A 25,214-nucleotide genomic window follows, 5' to 3' on the forward strand; every position below is an offset into this window, starting at 1 on the left:
GGAGATCCTTCCCAAAGACACTGGCTGTCCATGAAGACTGAAGATGTATTTGAGATCTGCAAGAGAGGAAACACAGCACCAAATTTTGCAGTGAAGATTTTGGGTCTGAAGAGCCCCTTGGTGGGGAGCTCGCTTTAATTTGGTGCTGGCTTTTAAGCAGGAATTCTTTTCCTTGAGACCAGCTCAGGGCTGTGAGATGAAAGACAATCTAGTTGCTAATGCACCGTAAAGCAAGGGGAAAAAAATCTGCTGACAAACCCCGTAAATAAGGTAGGAGGGTTTTCTTTTCTTGTTCCTCCAAGAGTCAATTCTCATTTCCTGAATTTTCATTAGGAAGGAGGGGAGAGGTTTTCTTCTCTCCCATTAATTTCTCTCCGTGTTCTCTCCATAATCAACTGATTTGCTTTAATATTTGACGTAGGTGACAAAGTGTTGAAAGCACGTAATTTAATTGTTTTGCTTGCTTTCGCTATACTTAAATGTTTGCAGAGTGACCTCCTGCTTCTGGCACTGTTAGAGCCTATGGAGGCCATCATAGAACGGATTGAGTTGGAAGGGACCCTAAAGGCCATGAGGTCCAACTCCCCTACAACGAGCAGCGACACCCATAGCCCCATCAGCCCTTAAAGCCCAACCCTGGAGAAGGTCCCAAAGTGCTTCACAGATCCATAGCACAAATAGGGATGAGATTTCGATCTGAATTACTTTGGCCAACATCCAAAGCAACTCTTTGACTTCAGCGCTGTCGCGGCGCTGGATGCGTGCCCGGCGTAATGGAAAGCAGCACTGGGGCCCCGTTTCTGCAAGCCAATATTTAACATTCACAACTTATTTCTCGGCGTTAGGAAAAACAAATTAACAAGCTCCCAAAAAAAAAAGAGACTTTTTTTCTTCTGGAACAAAAAAGAATCAAATTGCATTTATTTATTATTTTTTCCCCCCTGTTAAAATGAAAATCTTTCTGTCTGAGGCACCTTTGCTGGTTTTGATTAGATTTTTTTCAGCCATTACCTCTATCATTTTTTAAGCCCATGGTTACATTAGCTCTGGATGATGCAGTATCTGTAAAAGAAGGCTCTTTTCCTCTAACATGCAGCCTGTACTTGACTGCTTCCCATTGATAGGAGATAGAGCAGCATGGAAAATAGCCTGTGCGAGGCTGGTAGAAAGGGAGGTAAGTTAGCAGGGCTGCTCAGCATATGAAATAACCCCTTGCCTTTATCGTAATCCGGGGACCCACTTTCCTACCATCCTGGGCAGAGGTAGAGCTATCTCCAGACTGGAGGCAGGCAGATAGGCGGCGAGCCGCACTTATCACCCAGCGCAGCGGGCAGAACAGGAGCTGGAAATTGCTCTAAAATAAAGTTGCTGGAGAATTAACTTCTAAAGGGTGGAAATGTTCGGAGGAGGGGGTGCTGGCCACTTGCTAGCTGCATAGAATTAAAATCAGGCTCATGCTTGGTCTTGCTCTACTCTCGCCAAGTCCAAAGGCTCTGCTTGGATGAGTTCTTCCCCATACAAACCCATAAAGCTTTGGGACAACAGGTCTGATGGGTCAGACTGTGGGAATGTGTTCCTAATGAAGGGATGCTTCAAGTGTCTTTGGGTTGCTTCTGTTCCAGCCCATACTGAAACCAACACCCAACTTCCACTCCTAAATCCCCACCACCACCTTGGTAGAACCACACTTGAACCCCACGCATCCCCACCAAGAGCCCCTCATCCTCCTTGCATGGAGCATTTTGCTTCCATCCCCACTCCCTTGGCAATCCCGGATGCCTCCAGGCTGTCCTCTGGAAGTCAGCAGGATTTAAGCCACGCTTAAAGCAATTTGGAACCAACAGAGGAATTGGGGCTTGGCTGGGTGGGAGGGAACCCCCTGGAGTGAGATGGGGGTTTTGTGGCATGGAGGGAGGCAAGCTGCTGTCTTGGGGTCACAGGGTGATGAGGGTAGAGCTGCTCCACATAAACTTTTCTTTTTCTTCCCCAAGTTTTTAAATGCTGTGTTGTTTCTTTGTCCATTGGCTCATTTGCAGTTAGAAGATGGTTGGCTTAGTTTTTCTTCCCTTTTTTTTCCCCCCCTCCTTTTCTCTAGAACTTAATTTGCCTTTCTTCCCAACATCAGCCTTGCAAATAAGTTCAGAAAATCACCATGAAGATGAGGCTTATTTCACTCTGCCTCTCTCAAAGTGATGCTTCCCTGAATAGTGCAGTCATTAAGGCTGGAAAAGGACCTTGAAGATCACCAAGACCACCCCCAGCCCACCCTCACCTGCCCACCAACCACATCCTTCAGTGTCACATCTCCACACTGAACACCACCAAGGACCCCACCACCTCCCTGTACCAACCTGCACCTCCGCCAGTGCAACTCAAAGCCATTACCATTGGATGGGAACAGAACTATTGGATCAAAAAATAATGACTACTAATATATAAAATCTACAAGGGTATTTACATGTTGTAATCCTGAAGAGGTCTCTCAGAACAGGATGAGATGTGCATACACACAGCTCAGTGTGATATGAAATATTGGGGTGATCTGGTCCCAGTGCTGTCCCTTCCAGACACCCAGCTCCAGTCAAACCAGAAGATATTGTTATAACCCACACATTGAGAGCAGAATAGAGGATTAATTGCTAATAAAAACTGTAGGGGATGACACATGAATGAGAATAGAGCCTGGCATATGTTTTCATTGACCTTGATGCGTTGCACTATGTTGTCCCCACACTTTCTTTTGGTGATAAATTACAGCACGTTGCTGCTGGAAGTAGAATGATCGAGCTCAGATGTCTTATTAAGATCTTTCCTTTCTAAAATGTCACGTTGCCTTGATGTTTAAAGGTCTCTGCAGTGCAACAAGCAGGGCATTGTGGTGAGCAGCAGGCTCCCTGCTCCCTTTTGCTGGTCAGGGCAGCAGGACCCACAGCATCCCACTGTGAGCACAGTGCTGGATGTAAGATGGTGCTGTCCCTATAAAGAGACAGGGGGAATGGGGTGAGCAATAGGGTACGATTTGCTGATCCCTGCAGATTTGGTGCAGGGGGTTGGGTAGAACAAGGTGGAGTCTTCAAGGGCAGCCAGGTGTTCTTCTCAAAGCTCAATTTGGCTGCTCAGCATCTCCAGCCTTCTTGCTCTGTTCTGTATTGCCACCCAAGGGGAGTTTTACCCCTATCTCCTTGCAGCGCTCTGACATCCATAGGGATGCTTCCATCCAGGGCCGATGTAGATCGGATCCTACCGCTGCTATCGGCAGACGCCTGCTGCCACCCCGCGGCACGGCCGGGAAGAACCAGGAGGGATGGGAGCCTTCCTCATGCAGTGGGGATGTATGAACAGCATGAAGACAAAGTTTTCTGTCCTCTACAAGGTTTTTAAGGGTTTGCTTTGAGTGTTTTGATTCATTTTGGGGGGCTTTGTGGGTAGCTGTCAGCTCCCAGCTTGGCAAGGCAGTTATCCTTGCAGACATTCAAGGCCAGGCTGGATGTGGCTCTGGGCAGCCTGGGCTGCTGGTTGGTGACCCTGCACACAGCAGGGGGTTGGAACTGGGTGAGCATTGTGGCTCTTTTCAACCCAGGCCATTCTATGATTCTATGCATTCTATTGGATCAGATACTGATTTCATAGTATCATAGAATCACAGCATGGCTTGGGTTGGAAGGGACCACAAGGATCATCAAGCTCCAACCCCCATTTGACTTGGACCACTGAAGTTTTCACTTCTGCCTCTCACAACAGTATAGAAGAAGGGATAGGATGACCAAACCCAACCCCATGGGATGCCATGATGTATCTCACTCACGTGCCAGGGAAACCACTTGTTTCCAGCCCTGGGCTTTCCAAGGAAAGAAGCATCTCTTTGATGAGCTCCTTAATTAGCCAGAAAGTTGGGTCATAACCACTGCTGTGTCTCCCCTTGTCGTGGTTAGACTGCAGGGTGTGTGAAAAATCACAGCAGCACAATGAGCATTTCGAGGAGAGGATGATGTTAATTTTAGAGAATGAAAGAAGGGATTTTTCTTTTTAGATTGCTGAATACCCTCAAGGAAGGAAACAGAGAGGGTCTGTTTGGAAATGGCTCTAAAAATGTGACCGTGGGCACCTGTGGTTACAACAGGGCGGACTTCTATCTTAACCTTCCAGCTTGACTATTGACTTGCTGCTCTGGCTCAAATCTGAAGCTGCTTAAGAAGGAGCAGAACATGGTTCTGGCTCCTCAGATCTTCCCTGCAGCACCCAGATGAATGGGTGGATGGGCTCTGTTGGGCCATTGGGGTGCCATGTTTGCATTACTCAACTGCACAATGGTGAGGGTGGGTACTTGGATGTGTGATGGTGAAGCCCAGGTCCTGACTCTTGCAGCACAAAGCTCATGGTTTTAATGGGCTAAATGTCACTTAATCCCTTTTAGCATCTTCACCTGGGGTCTTTAGATGTCACATTGCATGGCCTTGACTCTTCCCTGCATCTAGAAGATGGAACCTGAGTATCAAGGCTGATAACCCTGCTTCTAGTGGGACATTTGGAATAAGACCCAGGGGAGAACCCAAGCCCTCTGGACTTAAGGGAGGAATATCAGTATGTACGACCCAGCTTGTACACCCTGTAGCCCTTACCCCCTTCTTTAAAACTCTCCTGGCCAAGCTATTTTTAGAGCTTGCTTTAGCTGCCATAAGCTTCAAAGCCTTGTTTATACAAGAGCAGTTAATAATGGTAAAAGCTGTGTGCAGACTTCTCTAAAAGGGAGTCCAGAAAAGCTGTGCTCATTCAGGAATAGTAATTACTTGTATGGCTTCGGCAGCAGTAAAAACAGCCCCACAGTGTTTCAGGGTTGGAAGCCTTTGCCAAGCTGCTGAAGGTGAATGACTCGGGTACACAGGGGCTGTCTCATTGCATTTCTCAGTCCTTGGCTCACCCTTCCCTGGGCAGGCTGCCATCTCCTTGCAACGCTGAGCTCCTGTTCCCTGTGTCTGCAGAGCCACTGAGCTGCATCACACCCGTCCTTGGGCTTTGGGATCAGCTGGGGGTCAAGGTTGCACAGAGAGGTGGTGATTGCCCCATCCTTGGACATACACAGGGTGATGGGGCTCTGAGTAAGATGACTGAGCTGTAGATGGCCCTGTTCATTGCAAGGGAGTTGGACCAGATGGCTTTTTAGGGTCCCTTCCAACTCAACTCATTCTGTGCTAAGGTTGGGTTCAATCCAGATGCATTGTTGGCCTCCAGCTGCTGACAGGAGTGCTTCAAGTGAAGTGGAAACACCATGTGGTGAAATGCTGTTGGTTCTACTTTCCTTTTAGGACCTTCTGTGCATGGGAATAGCTGCAGAAGGGAAGAGATGCGAGAATATGGATGGTAATGGCCAAGCCTTGATGGACGAAGCGCATCTCCTCTGCCAGAAGTGCTGTGCTTAAAGCAATGCAGCAAAACGAGTCCAGGACTGAGGGCTCTGAGCCAAGACTTAAGTAACTGGGACAGAGCCAGCTGCCTAAGGGTAGGAGATGGGCTGCTGGTGTGTTATCACCACTGCTTGCCATGGACCAACTACAGGGAGGGGCCCTGGGGGTGGATGCTGCTTGAGATGGAGCGTTTGTCTTCTTTGGCCTTGGGCAGCTCTGGGGATGTGCACACAGCAAAGCTCTGCTGGCTTTGTAGGAGAAATGGAGAGTCCTGTGTCTTCATATTGGGTGGCCCCAAATCGCTGCGCTGCACAAAGCCGTGGTGAGCTCTGAGCTGTGATGCTCAGCAGCATTAAAGCACTGGGTGCTGGCTGTGCCAGCGTGCAGACAGACGACCACCTCTGGAGCTGGGATTTCATGCTTGCTGTCCTTGCTACTGGGCAAAAAAAAAAACCTCAATGAAGACTTCATCAGCCAGGCTGGGAGCTGTGCTCATGCTCATTGCATCCCCATGCTGGGGGGCAGGAGGGCTCCCATCCGCAACGTGCAAATCCCACAGGGGAACTTTCAAAGAGCTTTCTGAATAACTAGAAGTGTATTTATAGCCAGCCCCAGGATGTTTGCTGCTAATGAGATGCACACAGGCCTTCAATCATGACTCAGTGCTCCGCGGATGTGAGTTTGCTCCTGTTAGTGGGATGCTCTTAAACAAGAGCAGAGCTCTGGGCCATGTCTTTGGTGCTCCAAATAAAGGGAATAAAAGTCTGGATGGGGGAGTTGAGGTGTGCTCTTGTGCCATGTACAGGGTTGGTGTTGGGCTCCCTGTCCAACTGAGGGCATCTCCCCACTGTCTGCAGCATGCAGAGGTAGTGAAGCACGATGTGAAGGGTTTGGAGGCTGCATTGCTGGGAGGTTCATGTGGATTTGGTTAGGGGCGTGAAATAGCGATGCTGCCGGGTGCTCCTGTGGCCATTTATCTCTGTCTGGATGGACGGGGTGGGAGATGGGTGAAGGCAGCTGACAGCCCTGCTTGGTAGCTGTAACAAATATGTGAATAATGACAAGTGAAATCCCACCCAACGCACAGCCCTGCTCACCACACGCATTTCTCCACTCAATCCTGGCCCTTGTTTAGCACCTGCAACACCTCCAGCCTTGCAGAGAGGGGCCGGGGTGTCCATCAGCCGCCGTGAGAAACGTCCTTCATTCCTCCTCAGAGCTCCTTCTTGAGGCAAACTCATTTGTTTCTCCAGCAGGGGATTTCTGGATGGGTCTCCAGTGCCAAGATCGTGTCAAAAGGGAGAGAGGGGAGCAGGTGAATTGGGAAGACAGATGTCTCACCTGTTATGTCATGTTAGTGTCAAGGCGTAGGGATCAATGTGAATAGACATTAAGCTGGAAAACACAAGGAGGGGGGAAAATAAGATGCAGGCAGAAGGAGAAAAGCACTGTCGGTGTCTGTTGGTTTGAGTTTCTGTATTACTTGGTGCAGTGAGGGTCACTGAAAGACAGGGAGCTGCTCAAGGTGTTGCATTACCAAGGTGCTAACCCCTAGCAGTTGGCCAGGGGATGTATCTGTGCTGAGCAGCACCTTTGTTTGGTGGGGATGATGGGGATGGTGGGGATGGAGGCGGCTGGAACTCCTGTTTGGGGGCAGATGGCACAGAGAGCTCTTGGGTTAAGAAAATTAGAGTCTCAACAAGAAATACTCAAATTCTCTTTAAGAATGATGGCTATGTGACCTCAAGTCCTGCCTGGGCTCCAAGCAAAGGGCAAAAATCTCAATTTCCATCTCGTGTCATAGAATCATGAAAGCAGGAAAAGACCTCTAAGATCAAGCCCAACCACCAACCCATCCCAACCACCAACCCATTCCAACCATCAACCCATCCCCAGCAACAACCCATCCCAACCACCAACCCATCCCAACCACTAATTCATCCCAACCATCAACCCATCCCAACCATCAACCCATCCCAACCAACAACCCATTCCAACCATCAACCCATCCCCAGCAAAAACCCATCCCAACCACCAACCCATCCCTACTATCAACCCATCCCAACCATCAACCCATCCCAACCATTAACCCATCCCAACCACCAACCCATCCTCACTATCAACCCATCCCAACCATCAACCCATCCCAACCAACAACCCATCCCAACCACCAACCCATCCCAACCATCAACCCATCCCCACAATCAACCCATCCCAACCACATATTGTGCAGCATAATGTGTGCAGGACACAAATACCCACCAAATGGAATGGTTTCTATTTCAGAAGGGATGCAGGAGGTGAATATCCATCAAATGAAGCTCCCAAGTCATGGCCTTAGCAGACAAGTAGTCACTGCAATGAAGCAGTTCACCAACATTAAGTGCCATGGGTGCTCGAATGCCATTGACTCTGCAGGGGTTTACAGCTGTCAGCCTGAATCCCTTCTCAGAGAGCTTTGCAACCAGCAGCCCCAACACAGAGCAGAACTATCAGTGTTCATATCTGCCCTGTGGTTGTGCTGTGGAAGTGAGCTGATGTCTCCTCTAGAGAACTCATTACATACCTAAATGAGAATAACTGCAGTCATTATCTGGCTCTAATTTCTTTAAGCCAGGACTCAGTAATGATATACACATAATTCTAAGCAAGGAGTAGTACTTATCTATGTATATACAGGGACAGAGAGCACATCTAAAGCATAGGTCACGCTTGCATGGCTCGGAGGTGATGAACTCACCCCATAAAGCTCCAGTGTACCAGTGGCTGGTTGTAGATCATGCATATCATGAGGGGCCACCATGTGATAAGAAGAAAAATGGCTCTGCAGGAGGAAGCTTTCCCCCATTGCTGCCTCATTAAGGCTATAAAAAGTTGCCCTAATCCAAGTGTTTCTTGTTCATAGCCTCTGGCTTGGTCTGTGGTCCAGCTAAATGGGGCTCGCACATGCATAAGTGTAAGGAAGAGGGATCATGAAGCCATCTGAAGATATTTATAATGGCTTTGCTCTTCATCATCTCCTCTCCCTGCAGCCATGCATGTGACCCAGCCTTGGCTTTGCATAGGGCTGTTATTGTGGTGTCCTGGTCACGGTGGATGTTGCTGACACATGATGGAAGGATGTCAAGGAGACCATCAAAGAGGGTTTATCACAGGGAGCCCCTTGTCTGAGCGCAGCCCTTTGGACTGACATGAAATAAATACGGGGCGGTGGGGACAAGATAAATGGGAGAGCGTCCTGGTCATCAGTGTAAAGGGGGGAAAGGAAGAACAGAGGGGTATAAAGGGGGGAAAGGAAGAACAGAGGGTCCTTTGGTGGGTGAGGAGGGGGGTGCTGGGCTGACACGTGAGTTGGGATGCACATGATGGAGGGGGTGGAGGAGGACACGTCCTGATGCACTGAAGGCATGAAATAAAGGGGTGAAAGCCTCTTGATGACCAGGCATGAACACAGGGGTGAATCAAACCCTCTTGATGACCCTTTAGTTGGACCATTGGATGCTCTACATTGCCAAGGGCCAAGCCATGTGCCGCCATGTTTGCATGGCTGGTTGGTGATGGATATCGGAGCCTGGTGGGCAGCAAAGCTTCACCCAGCACAGCAAACCAACCCTGTTGGTGCCCAGCATTGGGGCTGTGCTCATCTTCTATAGCAGCCCCATTCCTTCCCCTTGTGACCCCAATGCCAGTGGGTCTGAAGGAGGGATTGAGGTTAAGGGTTGGGTTTATAGGGTAATATTGCGGGTCGTTTCAGACAACATCATGCATCATGAATGACATCCTGGGCGGCCAATGGCAATGGAGAATGGCGGATTTGACCCCCCCCACCCCCCCAAAGAGCCGTTCGAACTCAATGAAGCCTCTTCCGCTTCTCTGCGCGCATGTGTCGTGCTGCTTGGAGGACTAAACAGCATCTTGTTGGCGGACTGATGGTGCAGAGCAGCTAAAAAGAATAAATCCCATTTCCTCTCATTAATGTCGGGAGGAGTTATCACCGTAGAGACGGGCGGACTCGGGTGGGTCCGGAGCTCCATTAACAGCCGCCCCCAGCTGCAGTTCCACCCTTTGACCACGAGGGGGCAGCAGAGACTGAATAAAGCGCTTCTCCTATCGGGCCCTGTTTAATGATAGGGAAATAAAAGCTCATTAGCAGAAAGCAAAGGGACGCCTGGTTGCAGAAGCAGCAATGCATTGCACAGTTCAGCTTGCACAACAGAGGAAACCACGGCATGTTCTCAGTGCTTGGGGCTGTATTCAGCTCAGCCTTGCTGCTGCAGGGGGGATTTCTCGGTTGATCTTTGCTATATTTCTTCCTTATTGCTGTCATCTCAATGCTTGTTGCTGGGTAAATCATCAGCCTTCTGGGTTAGGTTCATTGCTGGCGGAGGGGAAATCCTTTATGCTGCAGATCCGGGCTGCTGTTTATCAGCAGCACCTGCTGCTTTTGTGTGCTCACAGTGACTCACCGATCCCACTGCGCTGCAGTTTATCGTGCTCCTAAAGGCAAAGGTTCTGCTGGCTTTATGCAGCCGGAACACCACAACCCCATTTGCTTTTCCACTCCCTTCCTGCACAACGTGAGGGTTCCTGGTGGGCTGGGCTGCTCCTCGCAGCCGTTTTGTTGCAGCTGAGCACCGAAAACAGGGAGGGGATGCAAAGCCGCTCTAGGGGCAGAGCGTTTCCGTACAGGTGCTGAGGCTCTATGGGGCAGAGCACGGATCGCTTCCCTGCCTGATAGTGATGGTGATGATGATGATGAAGCGGGGGGGGGTTGATGCGGGGACTACAAACCCCAGCAGCTCCCACGCTCCGCCCTTCCGCTGCCGCTGCTCAGCGCGGCCCCGAAGCGGACGGCCCACGCGTGGCCCCGCCATGAGCTCAGGTCAGGGGCGGCTATTGGGAGTGGGGGGGGATATAGGGATGGATGGGGGGGGGGCTGCAATGTGATGGCAGTGCAGGTGAAGCCCCGCAGGGGTCGCATCCCGTTGCATTTCCCCGCTGTTGCGGTTTGCACAGAGCCCAGGGCTCGGTTATCCTTCTGCTCCGCTTTGCTTTCTTTTCTTTTGCTTCCCTTTCCCCATCGCTCAGCTCTGCCCCCAGCAGCACAGCCGTGTCCCGGCCCATGTCCCTTCATCTCATAGCGGCCGCTTTACGCCGTGCAACGAGCAGGGAGATGCATCCGGATCCCCTGGTTGTAAGCTTGCAAAGGGGAGATGGGTGCTGCGGGAAGATGCTCTCATTGCAACCCAGCATCGCAGGGTGAAGCCCCGTGCTAAAACCCCTTGGTATGGGGACAGCATCTGGCCTGGGTTGTGTTTGCACGGCCACACCTCATCCTCAAACTGCTGCGTTGCAAACTGGTTGTGCAGCTTTAAACCACTGCCCGCCCCTCTGTGGCACCGGCTGCTTCCTGGGCACAACGTGGTGCATGTCCCATCCCGTGCCTTTGAGATCAGCTGGAAGCTCCATTCGTGGCCTTTGGGAAGCAGCCGGGATGGGAACAGGTGAGAAAACCTATAGATGTGGGGTTGGGGTTGTGCAGGAATCACTGCGGTGCTGGTGGGATGGGGATGGTCGTGCAGACCCCATGAGGCTCTTAAAGCATGGGGCTGTGCATGCATTGCACAGCAGGACACTCAGACAGCAAACAGAAAAGGGGAATAAACACGTTTTCCATTCGTTTCCCAGCACCAAAGAGAGGAGGAAAGGACAGGGAGCAAAACAAGCATGAAAAGCACTGCGGGACGGCTGGCCTGGCGCTGCCCCAGCTCCGCTCCCTGTGCCAACTCCTGTCCCCTGGCACCGCCTGCCGTCCACCCATTGGGGTTCTGTGGGCTTTGGATTGGGTTTGGAGGCACTTCTGCCCCGCTGTCTCCATCCGTGTGGCTGCCACCCATCTGGCACAGCTCTCAGTGCCATCAGAACACGTTTTCCCTCGCGGACACGCTTTGCTTTTTGCATTGCAGACAGCAGCAGGCTGCTGGGCAGCCCACGGCCGGGCTACGGGACGCTGCAGCACAACCCAGACCCATCCTGCATGGTACGTACAGGGCCTTGGGTTAAGGGGGGACCTGTTGATGAGCAGGCAGAGCATCCTGCTTGCAAAGAGATTGCATAAGTGAATGTAATTTGGTGTTCCTGCAGGAGGTGACGGGGTACCGCAGCCAGCCGTGGCGCACAGCACTGTGCCATGTGTGCTGTGTGCTCAGTGCTGGGCTGCTGCTGCTGCTCTTCCACTGGAGACCCAGCCTGCGTGTATGGGCCAGGTGCAAGCCCTGTGCCTTGGGGCAGGCGGATTGGGTCATCATTAGGGTGAGCACCACGGGGGGCTTGAGGAGGGGGGTTCCTTGCTTGCATCCATTGGGACGCTGTGTGTGTTTGCAGGACCGATTTGGGCAGTGCTTCACTGCACGCGTGCAGACGGAGACACTGGGTGAGGGCAGGTGAGTGAAACCCACGTAACATGGGTGGGATCTGGGGGGGTGTTTGGATATTAATGTCTATTCTCTGCCCTGAGCAGCCTGGAGCATCACCCCGGGGCCAGGCTGGAGGACCGCAAGAGCAGCATCGCTGTTGGTGTGGCGGATGAGGAAGAGAACCGGGACACCATCCGCCTGCACCAGGAGGAGGTGATGCCCACAGCCCCCCTCCCTGCTCCTCTGTGCCCCTCACAGCCCTTTAAAAGCCCCCCCCCCTCTCTTTGCTCAGCACAACGTCCTGCGGTATTATCTCTTCGAGGGGCTGCGCTATATCTGGATGGAGAGGCGGCAGGCATACTGCAGGGTCAGGTACTCTTCCACCCCAAAACCCCAATCCTAATCCATCTGTGGGTCGTGCACCCACACCACGGCCTCTCTGCGTGTTGCAAAGCCTTTGCAAATCCCCGCACTGTGCCCCTTTTGTTCCTGCTCGCAGCCTTGGCTGAGCACGCGGAACAAGATGCTCTCTCTTTCCCAAAGGGTTTTTGTTGACGTGGACGTGCTGTGTGTTCTGCTTTGCTCCCAATGATTCTGACTCTGTTTTACTCCCTTCTCTTCCCTCCCCCCTATTCCTCCTAGTGCCTTGGATGAAGGCTGGACCTGTGCAGAGCTCCACCTCTGTCAGGCTGGGCTGGGCCAGCAGGACCACAGCTCCAGGTGGGCATGCAGGACATTGGTAGGACACAGCAATGAGGGTTTTTCTTTGCATTCCCTATCTCAATTCTGAGTCTGGAGCTCAGATACATCCTGATGTACCATTACATCATCACCTGAATACCTTCCATCTTTACCATGCAGAAGAAAGATCTACGGCCCAAACCTCATCGAGGTGCCTGTCAAATCCTATGCCAAGCTCCTGGTGGAGGAGGTGAGCACCCATTGCAGACCCAGGAGCATTCCCATTTGGCTGCAGAGCATCCTCAGCCATCCTGACCATAAACCTCTCTCCAGGTGCTCAATCCCTTCTACATCTTCCAAGTTCTCAGCATTGTGCTGTGGGTCTGTGATGCCTATTACTACTATGCCGCCTGCATCTTCCTCATCTCCACCATCTCCCTGGGGCTGTCCCTCTATGAGACGAGGAAGGTTGGTCATTGGACCTTGGGAAATGCTTTACAAAGCCCATCCTGTGTTGGGATCTGCCTTTCTGGAGGCTTCATAGGGATCTGGTTTAGTGGAATAACCCCTTCCCACATATGATCCCCAGCCTGATGCACTCAAGACCAAGGTGCTTTACTTTGCTTGTTGAGCTGCTTCTGGCTCCCTCTGACAGCTCCCTCCCTTGCAGCAAAGCACCACGCTGAGGAACATGGCCAGGATGTCCATCAGCATCCGAGTGCGCCGTGCTGACGGAGGTGAGCGTGATGAGCAAAGGCTCCTTTGGGATGGGACCAACCCCACCTTATGGAGACATGCTTGGCTTTTCCTACTGGGACACCCACTGGGAGCACCCCAGTGGGCTCAGATGGGTGGTGGATGGAACAAAGTTGGGATGGTTTGGGCTCTGGGTGTAAAGGAAGGTGCTGTCCCAGCAGAGGAGGCCATGGTGAGCTCAGCAGAGCTGGTGCCCGGTGACTGCATCAGCCTGCCCTTGGATGGTGTGTTGGTCCCCTGTGATGCTGCACTGCTGACAGGCGAGTGCATGGTCAATGAGAGCATGCTGACAGGTGAGAGCATCCCATTATCCCTTCCAATCCTTGCATCCACTCCCTGGTTATAAATTAGCAACCCTTATCACCACTGGGTTCTTCCTGCAGGGGAAAGCGTGCCTGTGCTGAAGACACCTCTCCCCAATGGCGGAGGGGCTGCAGGCACCATCTATAACCCCAAAGAGCACCAGAGGCACACGCTGTTCTGCGGGACACACATCATCCAGGCCAGGTCCTACGTGGGGCAGGAGGTGCTGGCTGTTGTCACCCGTACAGGTAGCACCATGCGGACTCATTGTGCCCATTGGAGTGGTGGCTTTGAGCACATGCTGAGGTTCTATTGCTCTTATCCCATAGGGTTTTGCACAGCCAAAGGTGACCTGATCAGCTCCATTCTCTACCCCAAGCCTGTGACCTTCAAGTTCTACAAGGATGCTGTGAAGTTTGTGCTGTTCCTCGCTGTGCTGGGTAGGGAGGCATTGCCTGGACTCCTTGTTATGGTGGAATCCCCATCTCTGCTTGGCTTTGTACCCCAACCCGTTCTTTTCTCTGTTCAGCTTTTATTGGCACGCTGTACAGCATCCTCATCATGGTGAAAAACCAGGTAGGGGGGAAACCACCAGCCATAAAGATCCACCTTAGATGGATGCTATCAGGATGCTCACCCCATTTACGCACCTCACCTGCCAGGTTCCCGTGGGGCAAATCATCATCCGTGCCCTCGACCTGATCACTGTCATTGTGCCGCCAGCTCTCCCAGCTGCCATGACTGTGGGCTCCATCTACGCCCAGAACAGGCTGAAGAAACGTGGCATCTTTTGCATCAGGTTGGATTATAGGATCAATTTCTTCTCTGAAAGAGCAGTGATGCGTTGGTATGGGTGGTGGGGTTACCATCCCTGGAGGTGTTCCATGCAGAGATGTGGCACTGAGGGATGTGGTCAGTGGGGATGGGTTGGGGTAGGACTGGTTGATCTTAGTGATCTTTTCCAATGTTAATAAATCTGTGTTTCTACGCTCAGCCCTCCCCGCATCAACCTGTGTGGGAAGATCCGCTTGGTGTGCTTTGACAAGGTGAGTGTATGGGCATGGCTTTGTGCTGTGGCTTCCCAGCTTGGAGCTTCTCCTGCCCCACTGTGCTCATCCTGCAGACAGGGACACTGACAGAGGAAGGGTTGGATGTATGGGGGGTGATCTCCCTGGAGGACGGACACTTCATGCCCATCATCCATGAGCTGCGCCGCCTGCCTTCCAGCCCCCTGCTCCATGCCCTGGCCACCTGCCACAGTGTCACACTGCTACAGGGACAGCCTGTTGGGGACCCCGTGGACCTCAAGATGATGGAATCCACTGGATGGGTAAGGGGAGCGATGGGACTGGTGTGGAGAGGGTGGTGGCATCCCTTCTGCTTGCACATTGCTTCCAGCGCCTGGAGATGGCTGAGGAGGATGAAGGGGAGCTGCCTGGCTTGCAGTGCTTTGGGACGAAGGTTTTGGCCATGATGAACCCTCCACCTGAGGAAGAACAGCTACCGGGCAGGGTGAGTGCCTTGCAGCATCCATTGGGGAGCTCCTGGTTGGATATTAGCAATAATATAACCTCCAAAAGAGTGGTGATGTGCTGGCACAGGCTGCACAGGGAGATGGTGGGGTCCCTGGAGGTGTTAAGGGCCATAGAGATATGGCACTGAGGGACACAGTGGGCATGGTGAGGGTAGACTGGCATTTGGGCTTGGTGACCTTAGAGGTCTTTTCCAACCTTAATGAGTGACCTTAGAGGTCTTTTCCAACCTTAATGATTCTGCCATGCTACGAATGGGCGCATTGGGGATGGTTTGATGGTTGGACTCCGTGATCTCAGAGGTCTTCTCCAACCTTAATGGTTCAATGATTCTCTCCCTGGATGCTGTGCTTCACACTCTTGGGTTGCAACACCTTCCAGAAGCACCACTTGCCTGTGGGCATCCTGCGCCGCTTCCCCTTTTCTTCCTCCCTACAACGCATGAGTGTCCTCACAAAGCTGCCTGGCGATGACACAGCCTTGCTCTACACCAAAGGAGCCCCAGAGGTGGTGGCCAGCCTCTGCAGCACAGAGACGGGTGCGTTCCTATACTACCATCCTGTCCCCATGCATTTGGGAGCTGTTGGGAGCCCTCTGTCCCCATTGCAGTGCCCGCGGATTTCTCCCAGGTGCTGCGGCATTACACCGCCGATGGTTTCCGTGTGCTGGCTTTGGCTTGTAGATCAATGAGCACAGTGAGGAGCTTTGAGGATGCCCTGCAGCTGACGAGGTGGGTGAGCACAGCTTTGGGTTTTAGATCCCATTTGGTTCAGTAATGGTGTGTGTGGACTTAGAGGTGGTGTCACACTGTGCCCAACAGGGATGCTGCAGAGAACAGCCTGACCTTCCTGGGCTTCTTGGTGATGAAGAATGTCCTCAAGCTGGAATCAGCACCTGTGATCACACTGCTGAGGAACGCCGGCGTGCGTCCCATCATGGTGACAGGTGGCACTGCAATGTGGGGACAGGGATGGGGAATGGGGGGCAATGAGGGGCCATGGGGCTGCATGAGGTTCTGACAGCATGGATCAGTGGTGAGGATCCACTGGGAGGTGGGGTTAAGGCTGGGGTGGGGGCTGTAGGGTTAAGGTTATGCAGTTATGGGGTTATGGGTTTGGGGTTAGGGGTTGGGTTCTGGGCTTAGGGGCCACGTAATGGCTGCTTCACCATTACTCACACCACCGCCTGCAGGAGACAACATGCTGACAGCTGTGAACGTGGCCAGGAGCTGCTGCATGGTGGGGCCAAATGAGAGGGTCATCTTCGTCACCGCATCGCCGCCCGGCCGTGACCAGCCTGCATCTCTCAAGTTCATCCCTTCAGAGCTCTCGCAGGGCGAGAAGCAGCCAGAGGTGAGTTGAGAAGCAGTCCCAAAAACGTGCTGCTTCTCCAGCAGTGTGTTCATGGGTTGCTCTGCCTGCTGCAGGATGCACAGCAGTGGGATGGCCGCCTGCACCTGGCGCTGAATGGGAAGTCCTTTGCCGTGCTGCAGGAGCACTTTGCTGACCTGCTGCCCAAGGTGCGTCCCATCCCCATCCATAACCCATCTGTGAGGTGTTGGTCACTGGGACTGAGCCATCCTCCCCTTGCAGATCCTTGTCCGAGCCACTGTGTTTGCCCGCATGTCGCCTGAGCAGAAGACTCAGCTGGTGTGCAGCCTGCAGGAGCTTGAGTGAGTGCCCCAGCACTGAGGCTTGGGGGGACAATGGGGACATGAGGCATTTCTTGGGTACTGGAGGCTTTCCCAGTGTGCTGATTGCATCCTGCCCTTTCCCCAAGCATCCCAAACATCCAGGTTTGACCTTGAAGTCCCCAAATCCCACTGTGCCAGTGTTAGAAATCCACTTCTTCTGCTTCTCCCCCAGCTACTGCGTGGGGATGTGTGGGGATGGGGCCAATGACTGCGGGGCACTGAAGGCAGCTGATGTGGGCATTTCCCTTTCGGAGGCTGAAGCATCCGTGGCATCACCCTTCACCTCCTGCCATGCCAACATTGAATGTGTGCCCACGGTCATCCGGTAAGGGGAGAACACACAGGGGGTTCTCAGCACCTCCATCCCCTCTTTGGGATGGGGTTTGTGGCAGGGTTGTGTTGCTGTGCTGATGGTGGTTCTGCCTGTAGGGAGGGAAGGTGCTCGCTGGTCACCTCCTTTGGGGTCTTTAAGTATATGGCCCTGTACAGCCTGGTGCAGTTTGTGTCCGTGTTGCTGCTCTACACGGTGAGTCCATCTGTCTTGGGGATGGGATACATTAACAGGGCTGTGGGAGGTGGGGGAGGACCACTCAGCAATACCCAGGGATGTCTGATCCTTCCCTACTTCTGGCTTTTATCACACCATGTGTCCCCATAGCCGAGAGCATTCCATTTCTCCCTCCCAGATCAACACCAACCTGAGTGACTTCCAGTTTCTCTTCTTCGACCTGATCATCACCACCACTGTGGCTGTGCTGATGGGACGCACGGGTCCTGCCAGGGAGCTTGGAGTGCGCCGGCCCCAAGGGGCACTGATCAGCGTCCCAGTGCTGGGCAGTCTGCTCCTGCAAACTGCTCTGCTCATCACTGTGCAAGTCCTCAGCTACTTCATCACTGTTTCACAGAGCTGGTACGGGACCTGGCGCTGTGGGTTTGGCCGTGGGGATGTCATTGGCCAAAGTCAATTTTGATGGCGCTGGCCAAAGTCAAGTGGGTTGGCACTGAAAGTCAACTTCGGTCATTATATTGATCCTTTGTGTCTACTCTTTAGGTATGTGCCACTGAACAGCACAGTGACAGCTCCCCAAAACCTGCCCAACTACGAGAACACGGTCCTCTTCTGCATCACTGGCTTCCAGTACCTCATTCTGGCCGTTGCCATGTCCAAGGGGTACCCGTTTCGGGAGCCACTTTACACCAATGGTGAGACCATGAGTAAGAGGAGTCCTCAAACCTTCAGCTCCCTCCTCAACCCTCTCCCTTCTCGCTTTCAGTGCTCTTTCTGGTTGTCCTCATGCTCCTCTTCGGCCTCTTGATATGGTTGACCCTGTACCCTTTGGGCTTCCCTAAAACCCTACTGAAGCTGCAGGAAATCGATGACTTGAACTTCAAGCTGCTGCTGTTGGGAATCGCCACACTTAATTTCTTCGCAGCCTTTGTGCTGGAGGTGGGTAGCAAAGCATTGCATTGCACTTAGGGGAGTTTTAAGACCACTATCCTCATGGATCTGTCCAAGAAACCCCCCTAAAACCTGTTGTATTCATCTCTTTGCTGCAGACTGCACTGGACTATGGATTACTGGGCTGCTTACGTAAGCTGCGTCGGAAGAAAGCATCCAGCAAGCTGTTCAAGAGGCTGGAGAAGGATCTGAGCCAGCAGCCCTCCTGGCCACCCCTTAACGAACCACTCTTTGCTACCCCTCGGATGTCCATCGCTGTGAGATAGCACACACCAAACTTCAGTCCTCCGTGCTCTGCAGGGGAGCACCACACTCCTGTATTTATTTCTCCTGGTCCCACTGAGGGCAGCTGGTGGCTGGCTCCGTGTCCATCCCATGGGATGCAGCATGCGGATAAAGTTGGTCCCATCTTTCCAATGGGGAGACCCTCAGCCTCACAGCCACGAAGCCATATGCTCCAGAAACCACACGCTTGGTCCTATGGGCCCCACAAGAAGTGGTGGGAGATGCTAAAGATGAGAACTTGAGGCTCCACCTGGGGGTGCCACCTGCCTTCTTCCTCCAACACTATGCCCTCCTGGCTGGTCAGAGATGTGAATTAAAGGGTCCTGCTTGTGCTGCTGGTGGTGGCACCCACTGTGGCCTCAGGGCTCTGCTCACTGTGAAGGAAACCTCCTCCCTCCCTGCTGGCCACCTCGATGTGTAGGAAATGTTTACAAACCACTCCAGCTTGCCAAGGACGTTCTGAGCCAGCTGTCAGCAGCGAGGGGCTTGGAGCATCCAATGCAGAGCCCAAACCCATATTGCACCTCATGCATTATTGCCCTTTGGTCCATCAGAGCAGCTGGAAGGGCATCCATCCCTCCCTCCCTTCCAGGTCAGTGGGAGGTTTTGGTATGGGATCTCAGCACACTGGTGATGCTTCTGCATGGCCTTCCAGCTGTGCCAGCAGGGGCTTTGTAGCATTAAACCCCCCCCTTTCAAATCTCTATTTTTATTTCTATTTTTAACTCCATTCCAGTGCACAAAGGGGTGGAGCAGGGTGTGCCACTTCTGGATTACACGTGGTTCTGGTGTGAGCACGTCTAATGAATAAATGCTATTTTCATGAGCACGCTGTAGACCTCTGGGGAAGGGGGATAGTGGGGGGAGGGAAGGGAAGGGGGTCATTTTCTTCTCCATTGGGGCTGGAAGATGCTGTAGAAGCAGAGGGAGCCCAGGGATGGCACTGCTGGGATGTCAGAACAGGCAGGAGTTGACTTTGGCCAACGTCATTCTCAGTGTGTTTCTAGCTGGAATTCACTAGTAAAAAAAGAAAAGGAGAAATTAATATATATATAATTGTTGGGAAAAAAAAAAAAAAAAAAAAAAAAAAAGCAGATGTCCTTGCCAAAATGTCTCTCCGTGCAAAACTGCTCATCCTGCAGCATGTCTTCAGGGTGTATGGAAGGCAAAGCCTGCAGCTGGAGGTGCTGTGTCTGCCATAGGGAATGCCAATCTCTGCAGGTGGGGAAGGGGGCAGCGGGGCTGGGGGCTTGGCTGTCTCCAAGCATGGGATGTGGTGAGGTATGAGCCCCCTCGAGCACGAGCGGTGCCTCTCTGCCCTCCTGGAGCTAGGGATTAGGTCAGGAAATGAGGCACAAGCAGAGGTAAGAGGTTTCCTGAAATCCTAGCCAGGGTTTGAGCTATTAAAGCAGGCTTCCTGAGCAGAGGGCGGGGGGTGGAGGGGGGGAGAAACCCGCCGAGATTTTGCCTCTGCCCTTGCCAAGTGAAAGCGTCTGGTGGCTTGAAAAGCAAAAGGAGGGGGAAACAACACGCTGCAGCCCCAAAGAACCCATCCATGCCCGCCCCAGCATCGCTGACCCCAGTGGCACCAGTTGGCCGCTGGGATTTGGAGCCATCCCCTGTGCTCGAGCTTTTTAAGGGGAATCCATGCTCCCAGATTCCCGTTGGTGCCATGCTTTGCCCCACTCCACCTGGCTTTGGGGTTAACAGAGCTGTAAATCATGCTTAATTATTAAGCTGCTGCCCCGAGGATGAGGCTTGGAGGAGGCAGGAGTTCAGTGTGCTCACAACCTCAGGTTTAGCCACAATCCAGGTGTTAGGATTAGAAAAACAGGCTTGGGGAACACTCTGCAACCCCCCCTCCCTCCCCCCTGTTGCTCTCCCTAGTTTGAAACTGGATTTTCTGCTTGTTTTTAGAGCAGTCCTGGCTGCAGCAGCACTCACAAAGGAGGAATAGCTCATAGGTGTCCCCTTCCTATTGACCCCCCCATGTCTGAGCTCCGAGCCCTCAGCTTCCCTCCATGCTGCTCCATCGCTTTGAACCTCACCTAAAATCTTTAGGTTTTAACCCAAAGCACCGCAGCTGATGTTGCAGCGGGGTGGGGGGTGAGCACAGAACATGCATTCTTTGGTGTTCCCATCACCCTCCAGCAACGGGATCATCCCACGCTTCTGCCCCGCTGGCAAAGGGGGGGATGGGGGGCGGTTGCACCCCCAGGGTAAAACTGCACCCAGATATGGGAGCTCCTTCATGTCCTTGGGGGGGGGGGCTCACCCTAAAACTTAAGAACTTGCCCTATTTTTAGCAACCCCCCCTCAAATCTAGGGGGGATGTAGGGGGGGTGGGGGGGGTGTTGCTTGGGATCACCTCTCTTTCCAATCCTCCATCAATAAGAGACCACTCTTGTGCCCCAAAGCTCCGCTCGGTGCCTTCCTCTCTTCTGCCGTCGGGTCAAAATCCAAAGAGATTTAAACAAAAACAACCCAAAAACCCACCAAAATACCTTAAGTTTCGCACAGCTCGGTGCGCACCCATTGATTTTCTTTCTTTTGAGGGGGGGGATTATTCCCGTTTCCTCCCCAACAGACAGCACGTCTCCGGGAGAGGAGGAGGAGGAAGGGAAGGATCAGGTGTCGCTTTAGGACCCAGCGGAGCCCCCATGTTGGAGGTAGGAGCTTTTATTTCTCACCCCCCCCCTCTCACCCCCCCACCCCCCCCCCCTCATTTCGGAGTTTTTGAGCCCGGAGAGAAGAAACCAAAGCGTTGGGCAAAGGCAAGAAGCAGCTCGGTGGACCCGAAAGCGGTAAGGAGCCAGCAGAGCCCCCAATCCATCCTCCGAGACCTCACAACGACGGGGGGGGCAAAACCCATTTTTTGGGGGGGGGCTGAAGCGCAGTTTTTAGGGTGGTGGGGGAGCGGTTTGGATGATGGGAGTCTCACTAATGGCTTTGCCAATGTACTTGGAGGGCTTCCATTGCAGCCCCCGGGATGTTCCCATCTCTTTGTGGGGCTCCACAGCGGTGCTTTATTTTGGGGGGGGGGCTATGGAAACATCGCATCCCAACCAGCTGTTGTGGCGGCTTTGTCACTGCTTCAATCGATCCAAAAATACCCCAAAGTCTGAAGGAAGTTGGATGATTTCCCTTTTTTTTTCCCTCTTTCCCCCCTATCCCCATCCCCCTCTTTTTTTTTTCTCCTGGAATGGGATTTTTTTTGCTTTGGTTTTATTTTATTTATATCCAAGGGGCACAGAGGAGGGGGGGAAATGCTGATGGAAGAGCGGTGAGTGGGGAGGCGTGCAGGGAAAAGGGGAAGGGGGGGAAGGAGGGGGAAAGAGCAGCAAACTTTTTGGACTGGACGTTGGGTTTTTTGGTTTCCCTTCTTTTTTTTTTCCCTTTGAATCATTGGTTCAGAGCCAGGAAACGCGAATCCTTTCAAATTCCCCTTTGTTCTCTCGCTGTCTGACAAGCAGAGCTTTAAAGAAAGAAAGAAAGACAGAAAATAAGGGGGAAAAAAAAGAAAGCTAAAGCTGGGGGAGGGGGGGAAAAAAGGGCTGGGGAAGGTGGGGTTTAGCAGAGGGAAAGGCTGTGGTGTTCTTTCTGCAGCCTGATTGTTCCCAGATGTGCTGTAGCAAAAACATCTGGCTCCGCCGAGCCAATAGACCCCCCAGCCCCCCCCTCCAACTTGTAGGGCACCCTATGGGGGTTTGGTGGGGATGGAGTGGGGTGTGATGGGTGCCGGGCCCCCGAGCTTGTGCCTTAGGGTGGAAAATCCTAATGGTGGATGGTTGCTGTTGAGTGACTGCCATGGTTTGCTGCTGGGATGGGATGCGTGGATGCCGTGGTGGGCTTTGTGATGATGATGGGGGTTTTGTCATCGTGTTCCCATCGAGGATGTGACGCCTGGTATCTCAGTGTGGGGTCAGGGAGTGGAAAATCCCTCGTGAGAAATTGGAGCTAAAGGAAATTGGAGCACCAGGTCAGGGTGATTTGGGGTCCTGGCCAGCACCCAGCTCCCAAGGCTGGAGAAAGCTGCACGCTGATCCTGTTCATCCCCATGCAATTCCTCATAGCCCACACCTCGTGCATCTGCTGCTGCCCTGGTGGTGGGAGGCAAGACAGGGCAGGACTGTGGGGCATAGGACCTGAGGTTCAGGGGCTGGGATGGGACCCCCAAGGTCTGCCTGTTGGCCAAGTGTGGCTATCCAACTTCATTCTGTGCCAGTCCTTACTGTCTGGCACTCCTGTATGGGCTGAGTCAACATCTCCACTACCTACAGGAATGGAGGGAGATGGGGCCTCAGTTTCCCCTCACTATCAGTGGGGTGGGGTCCCCATCCTATGCTACAAAGCTTCCTCCTGGATGGACAGATGGTTGCATTTCCAATAGTTATATTGTATTCATTGTTCTTTCCCAATTTTATTGTGTTTTCCCTCTGCCCCCATCCAGACTGCGCCGTGCTCCTGCAACTACCTCCCATCACCATGAGAGCGCTGTGCCTCGTCCTGCTGGGCCTGCCAGGTGAGTGCCAAGGCCCAAAGCAGCCCCAAAGGGCACCATGGGCACCAAAATATCTTGTCCTCTCCTCATCCCCCCTCCCCAGCGCTCCTGGTCCAGGGCCAGTACAGCAGGTTTGAGGGCATTACCTACCCGGAGCCGGTGCAATACTCCCAGTATGACCAGCAGGCAGGTGAGAGCCTTCATCCACCTCCTCTTCCTCACAGCTTTGCCTTTTCCCATGCTTTGCTCCATTCCCTTTTCCACCCCAACCCCCCATATTTCCCATTACTCCCAGTCCCCACAGGCTTTGCATTCTCCCTATACAATAACACAAGAAAACCCAAATCCTTACACTCCATTTTCTCCCTTTTTTCCCCTCCAGAAATTCAGGATTACTATGACTACCACGGTGAGTGCAGCCCTGGGGCAGGTTGGGGGCTGGGGGTGCACCCCCTCACTGCTCTGTCCCTATAGATGTGACCCCACGCACCCCAGAGGAGCAGTTTCGTTTCCAGTCCCAGCAGCAATCCCAGCAGGAAGTTGTACCAGCACCAACCATGGGTGGGTGCAAAACAGAGACCACATCCCCCCTCCCAGCACTGCCTTGGCCCTAAAACCTGACAGGGGGGCAGTGGGATGCTTCCTATACCCAACCCCAAAGCTCTGCTCTTCCCCCCATCAGCTGCTGCCCCCGAGACTGAGCCCACAGAGCCAGGACCTCTGGGTAAGTGTTGCTTTCACCACCCTCCTCCTAACACAAATATAGGGTAACTTGGGTCCCTTCCCCCACCCATGCTTCCCCCCCCCCTTAGTTAATCCTTGCACTGGGGGGGGGCAGGGACTGATGCAATGTTGAACACACCCCCAGGGCTCATGGATTTGTTCCCTCTTGCTGAAGCTGCTTGCGTTTTTTGGGGCAAAACAACCCAAAACAACCCAAAACCAGCTTTGGTTCTCATTGCAGACTGCCGGGAGGAGCAGTACCCCTGCACCAGGCTCTACTCCGTCCACAAGCCCTGCAAGCAGTGCCTGAATGAGATCTGCTTCTACAGGCGAGCACAGGGGCTGTCCCTCCCCACTCCCCACCCCATATCCCCATTGGCACAGTACCACATTTGGGTTTTTTTAACCCCAAACCTTCCTCTTCCCCACAGCCTCCGCCGGGTCTACGTGATCAACAAGGAGATCTGCGTCCGCACCGTGTGCGCCCACGAAGAGCTGCTGAGGGGTAAGGACTCATCTGAGGGACATCCCCCCCACCATCTCCCTATCATTGGGTACCACCATGGAGGATGCTGATGGTTAAACACAGCGGAGCCGCGGTGCGATGCTCCCAGTTGGCCCCTAGTTTAGCTGGAAGTGTGTTGTGTTTTCCACCTCCTTGCAGCCGATCTGTGCCGTGACAAGTTCTCCAAGTGTGGTGTGATGGCCACCAGTGGGCTCTGCCAGACCGTGGTCACCTCCTGTGCTCGCAGCTGTGGGGGCTGCTGAAGCCCCCCAACCTCGCCGGGATGCAGCCCGGCTCCTCCACCTGGTGCTATAAAGGAACCGTGCATGAAAGAGCATAAAGCCAAAGAGAAAGTCCGGTTTGGTGCACATAAGAATAAATAAGGGGAGGTGGGAGGGGGGGGGGCGTTATTATTTTTATTACTTTTGTTATTATATTATAAGTTGGGGAGGGGGGGGTGGGTTGTTTGCTGCGTAGAGTATCCAAGAGAAAAATTGTAAGGGTTGCTGTGGCTCCTGTCTCTTTCTTTTTGGGGTTTCCCATTGGTTTGGGGTCATTGGTGATGCTCTTTGAGTAGAGCTGGGCTGTAGGACTTGGGAATGCTTTGGGGATCTGCAGACTTGAATGCCCTGCTTGAAATAATACAGCACCATTTGGGGCAGTTTGGGTTTTTTCTATGAGAAAGGCTGTAGCTACAGGGTTTGGGGTGGCTGTCCCCATTTCCTGTATGGGGAATGCCATGCATTCAGCCTATTCTGATGTTGAATTGAGGGCAGTTTTGGGGTTCTCTGATTAGAAAGATTAGATTTACTACATTCAATCTAGTTTCTTGGGATATAGCCATCTTCTATAGCGTGTGTAATATTAACAGTATATAGGTCACATAATGATGATAATAATAAATGTTACGGGGCCTGATGGCCACTGATTTGAGCAGCTGGTTCCCAAACCCTCCACC

At 52.8% G+C, this 25,214-nt stretch overlaps 2 protein-coding genes and 1 long non-coding RNA gene across 10 annotated transcripts; 2 read left to right on the top strand and 1 right to left on the bottom strand.

Annotated features, from left to right (window-relative positions):
• Positions 1 to 9,829: 9,829 nt before the first annotated feature.
• On the top strand, positions 9,830 to 19,353 carry ATP13A2 (ATPase cation transporting 13A2). 4 transcript variants are annotated; one of them, XM_015882269.3, is made up of 31 exons: positions 10,201 to 10,284; positions 10,772 to 10,906; positions 11,369 to 11,442; positions 11,547 to 11,714; positions 11,787 to 11,845; positions 11,923 to 12,031; positions 12,111 to 12,190; positions 12,461 to 12,538; positions 12,680 to 12,749; positions 12,833 to 12,967; positions 13,170 to 13,236; positions 13,417 to 13,548; positions 13,639 to 13,806; positions 13,888 to 13,998; positions 14,088 to 14,134; positions 14,221 to 14,357; positions 14,553 to 14,604; positions 14,682 to 14,888; positions 14,957 to 15,070; positions 15,472 to 15,628; positions 15,700 to 15,820; positions 15,911 to 16,035; positions 16,282 to 16,442; positions 16,517 to 16,609; positions 16,683 to 16,762; positions 16,956 to 17,108; positions 17,213 to 17,309; positions 17,470 to 17,693; positions 17,835 to 17,986; positions 18,058 to 18,230; positions 18,341 to 19,353. In XM_015882269.3, the coding sequence occupies exons 1-31, from the start codon at positions 10,275 to 10,277 to the stop codon at positions 18,506 to 18,508; spliced, it is 3,657 nt and encodes a 1,218-aa protein (XP_015737755.2). In that variant the 5' UTR covers positions 10,201 to 10,274; the 3' UTR covers positions 18,509 to 19,353. The 4 variants fall into 4 exon arrangements, 3 of the variants coding, with proteins under 3 accessions (XP_032304569.2, XP_015737755.2, XP_085365868.1); XR_014932107.1 differs by lacking the exon at positions 17,213 to 17,309 and having other exon boundaries at positions 9,830 to 10,284; XM_032448678.2 differs by lacking the exon at positions 10,772 to 10,906 and having other exon boundaries at positions 9,830 to 10,284.
• Positions 19,234 to 21,168, bottom strand: LOC146759885 (uncharacterized). Its single transcript, XR_014932111.1, has 2 exons — positions 21,032 to 21,168; positions 19,234 to 19,544 (listed from the first exon to the last, which is right to left on the bottom strand). It is a non-coding gene; the product is annotated as an uncharacterized LOC146759885 (long non-coding RNA).
• On the top strand, positions 20,443 to 25,189 carry MFAP2 (microfibril associated protein 2). Of its 5 annotated transcripts, none has more exons than XM_085509744.1 (10): positions 20,443 to 20,633; positions 21,115 to 21,196; positions 22,978 to 23,049; positions 23,132 to 23,218; positions 23,411 to 23,437; positions 23,503 to 23,589; positions 23,711 to 23,752; positions 23,993 to 24,080; positions 24,183 to 24,256; positions 24,416 to 25,189. In XM_085509744.1, the coding sequence occupies exons 3-10, from the start codon at positions 23,013 to 23,015 to the stop codon at positions 24,517 to 24,519; spliced, it is 546 nt and encodes a 181-aa protein (XP_085365870.1). In that variant the 5' UTR covers positions 20,443 to 20,633; positions 21,115 to 21,196; positions 22,978 to 23,012; the 3' UTR covers positions 24,520 to 25,189. The 5 variants fall into 5 exon arrangements, with proteins under 5 accessions (XP_085365870.1, XP_015737774.1, XP_085365869.1 ...); XM_015882288.3 differs by lacking the exon at positions 20,443 to 20,633 and adding an exon at positions 20,666 to 20,746; XM_085509743.1 differs by lacking the exons at positions 20,443 to 20,633; positions 21,115 to 21,196 and adding an exon at positions 21,257 to 21,331.
• Positions 25,190 to 25,214: the final 25 nt, after the last annotated feature.

Source organism: Coturnix japonica, chromosome 9, assembly GCF_054131305.1.
Source record: "Coturnix japonica strain WE chromosome 9, WE-NBRP24, whole genome shotgun sequence".
Taxonomy (NCBI): domain Eukaryota; kingdom Metazoa; phylum Chordata; class Aves; order Galliformes; family Phasianidae; genus Coturnix; species Coturnix japonica.

Bases quoted from the DNA above. Each gene is read 5' to 3' on its own strand.
- ATP13A2 (XM_015882269.3), top strand. The intron at 15,629-15,699 runs GTGCGTTCCTAT...TCCCCATTGCAG, and splicing joins CCTCTGCAGCACAGAGACGG to TGCCCGCGGATTTCTCCCAG. The intron at 16,763-16,955 runs GTGAGTGCCCCA...CTTCTCCCCCAG, and splicing joins TGCAGCCTGCAGGAGCTTGA to CTACTGCGTGGGGATGTGTG.
- MFAP2 (XM_015882288.3), top strand. From the start codon at position 20,723: ATGGGGGGCGGTTGCACCCCCAGG. The intron at 20,747-21,114 runs GTAAAACTGCAC...CCTCCCCAACAG, and splicing joins GGGGCGGTTGCACCCCCAGG to ACAGCACGTCTCCGGGAGAG. The intron at 23,050-23,131 runs GTGAGTGCCAAG...CCCCCTCCCCAG, and splicing joins CGTCCTGCTGGGCCTGCCAG to CGCTCCTGGTCCAGGGCCAG.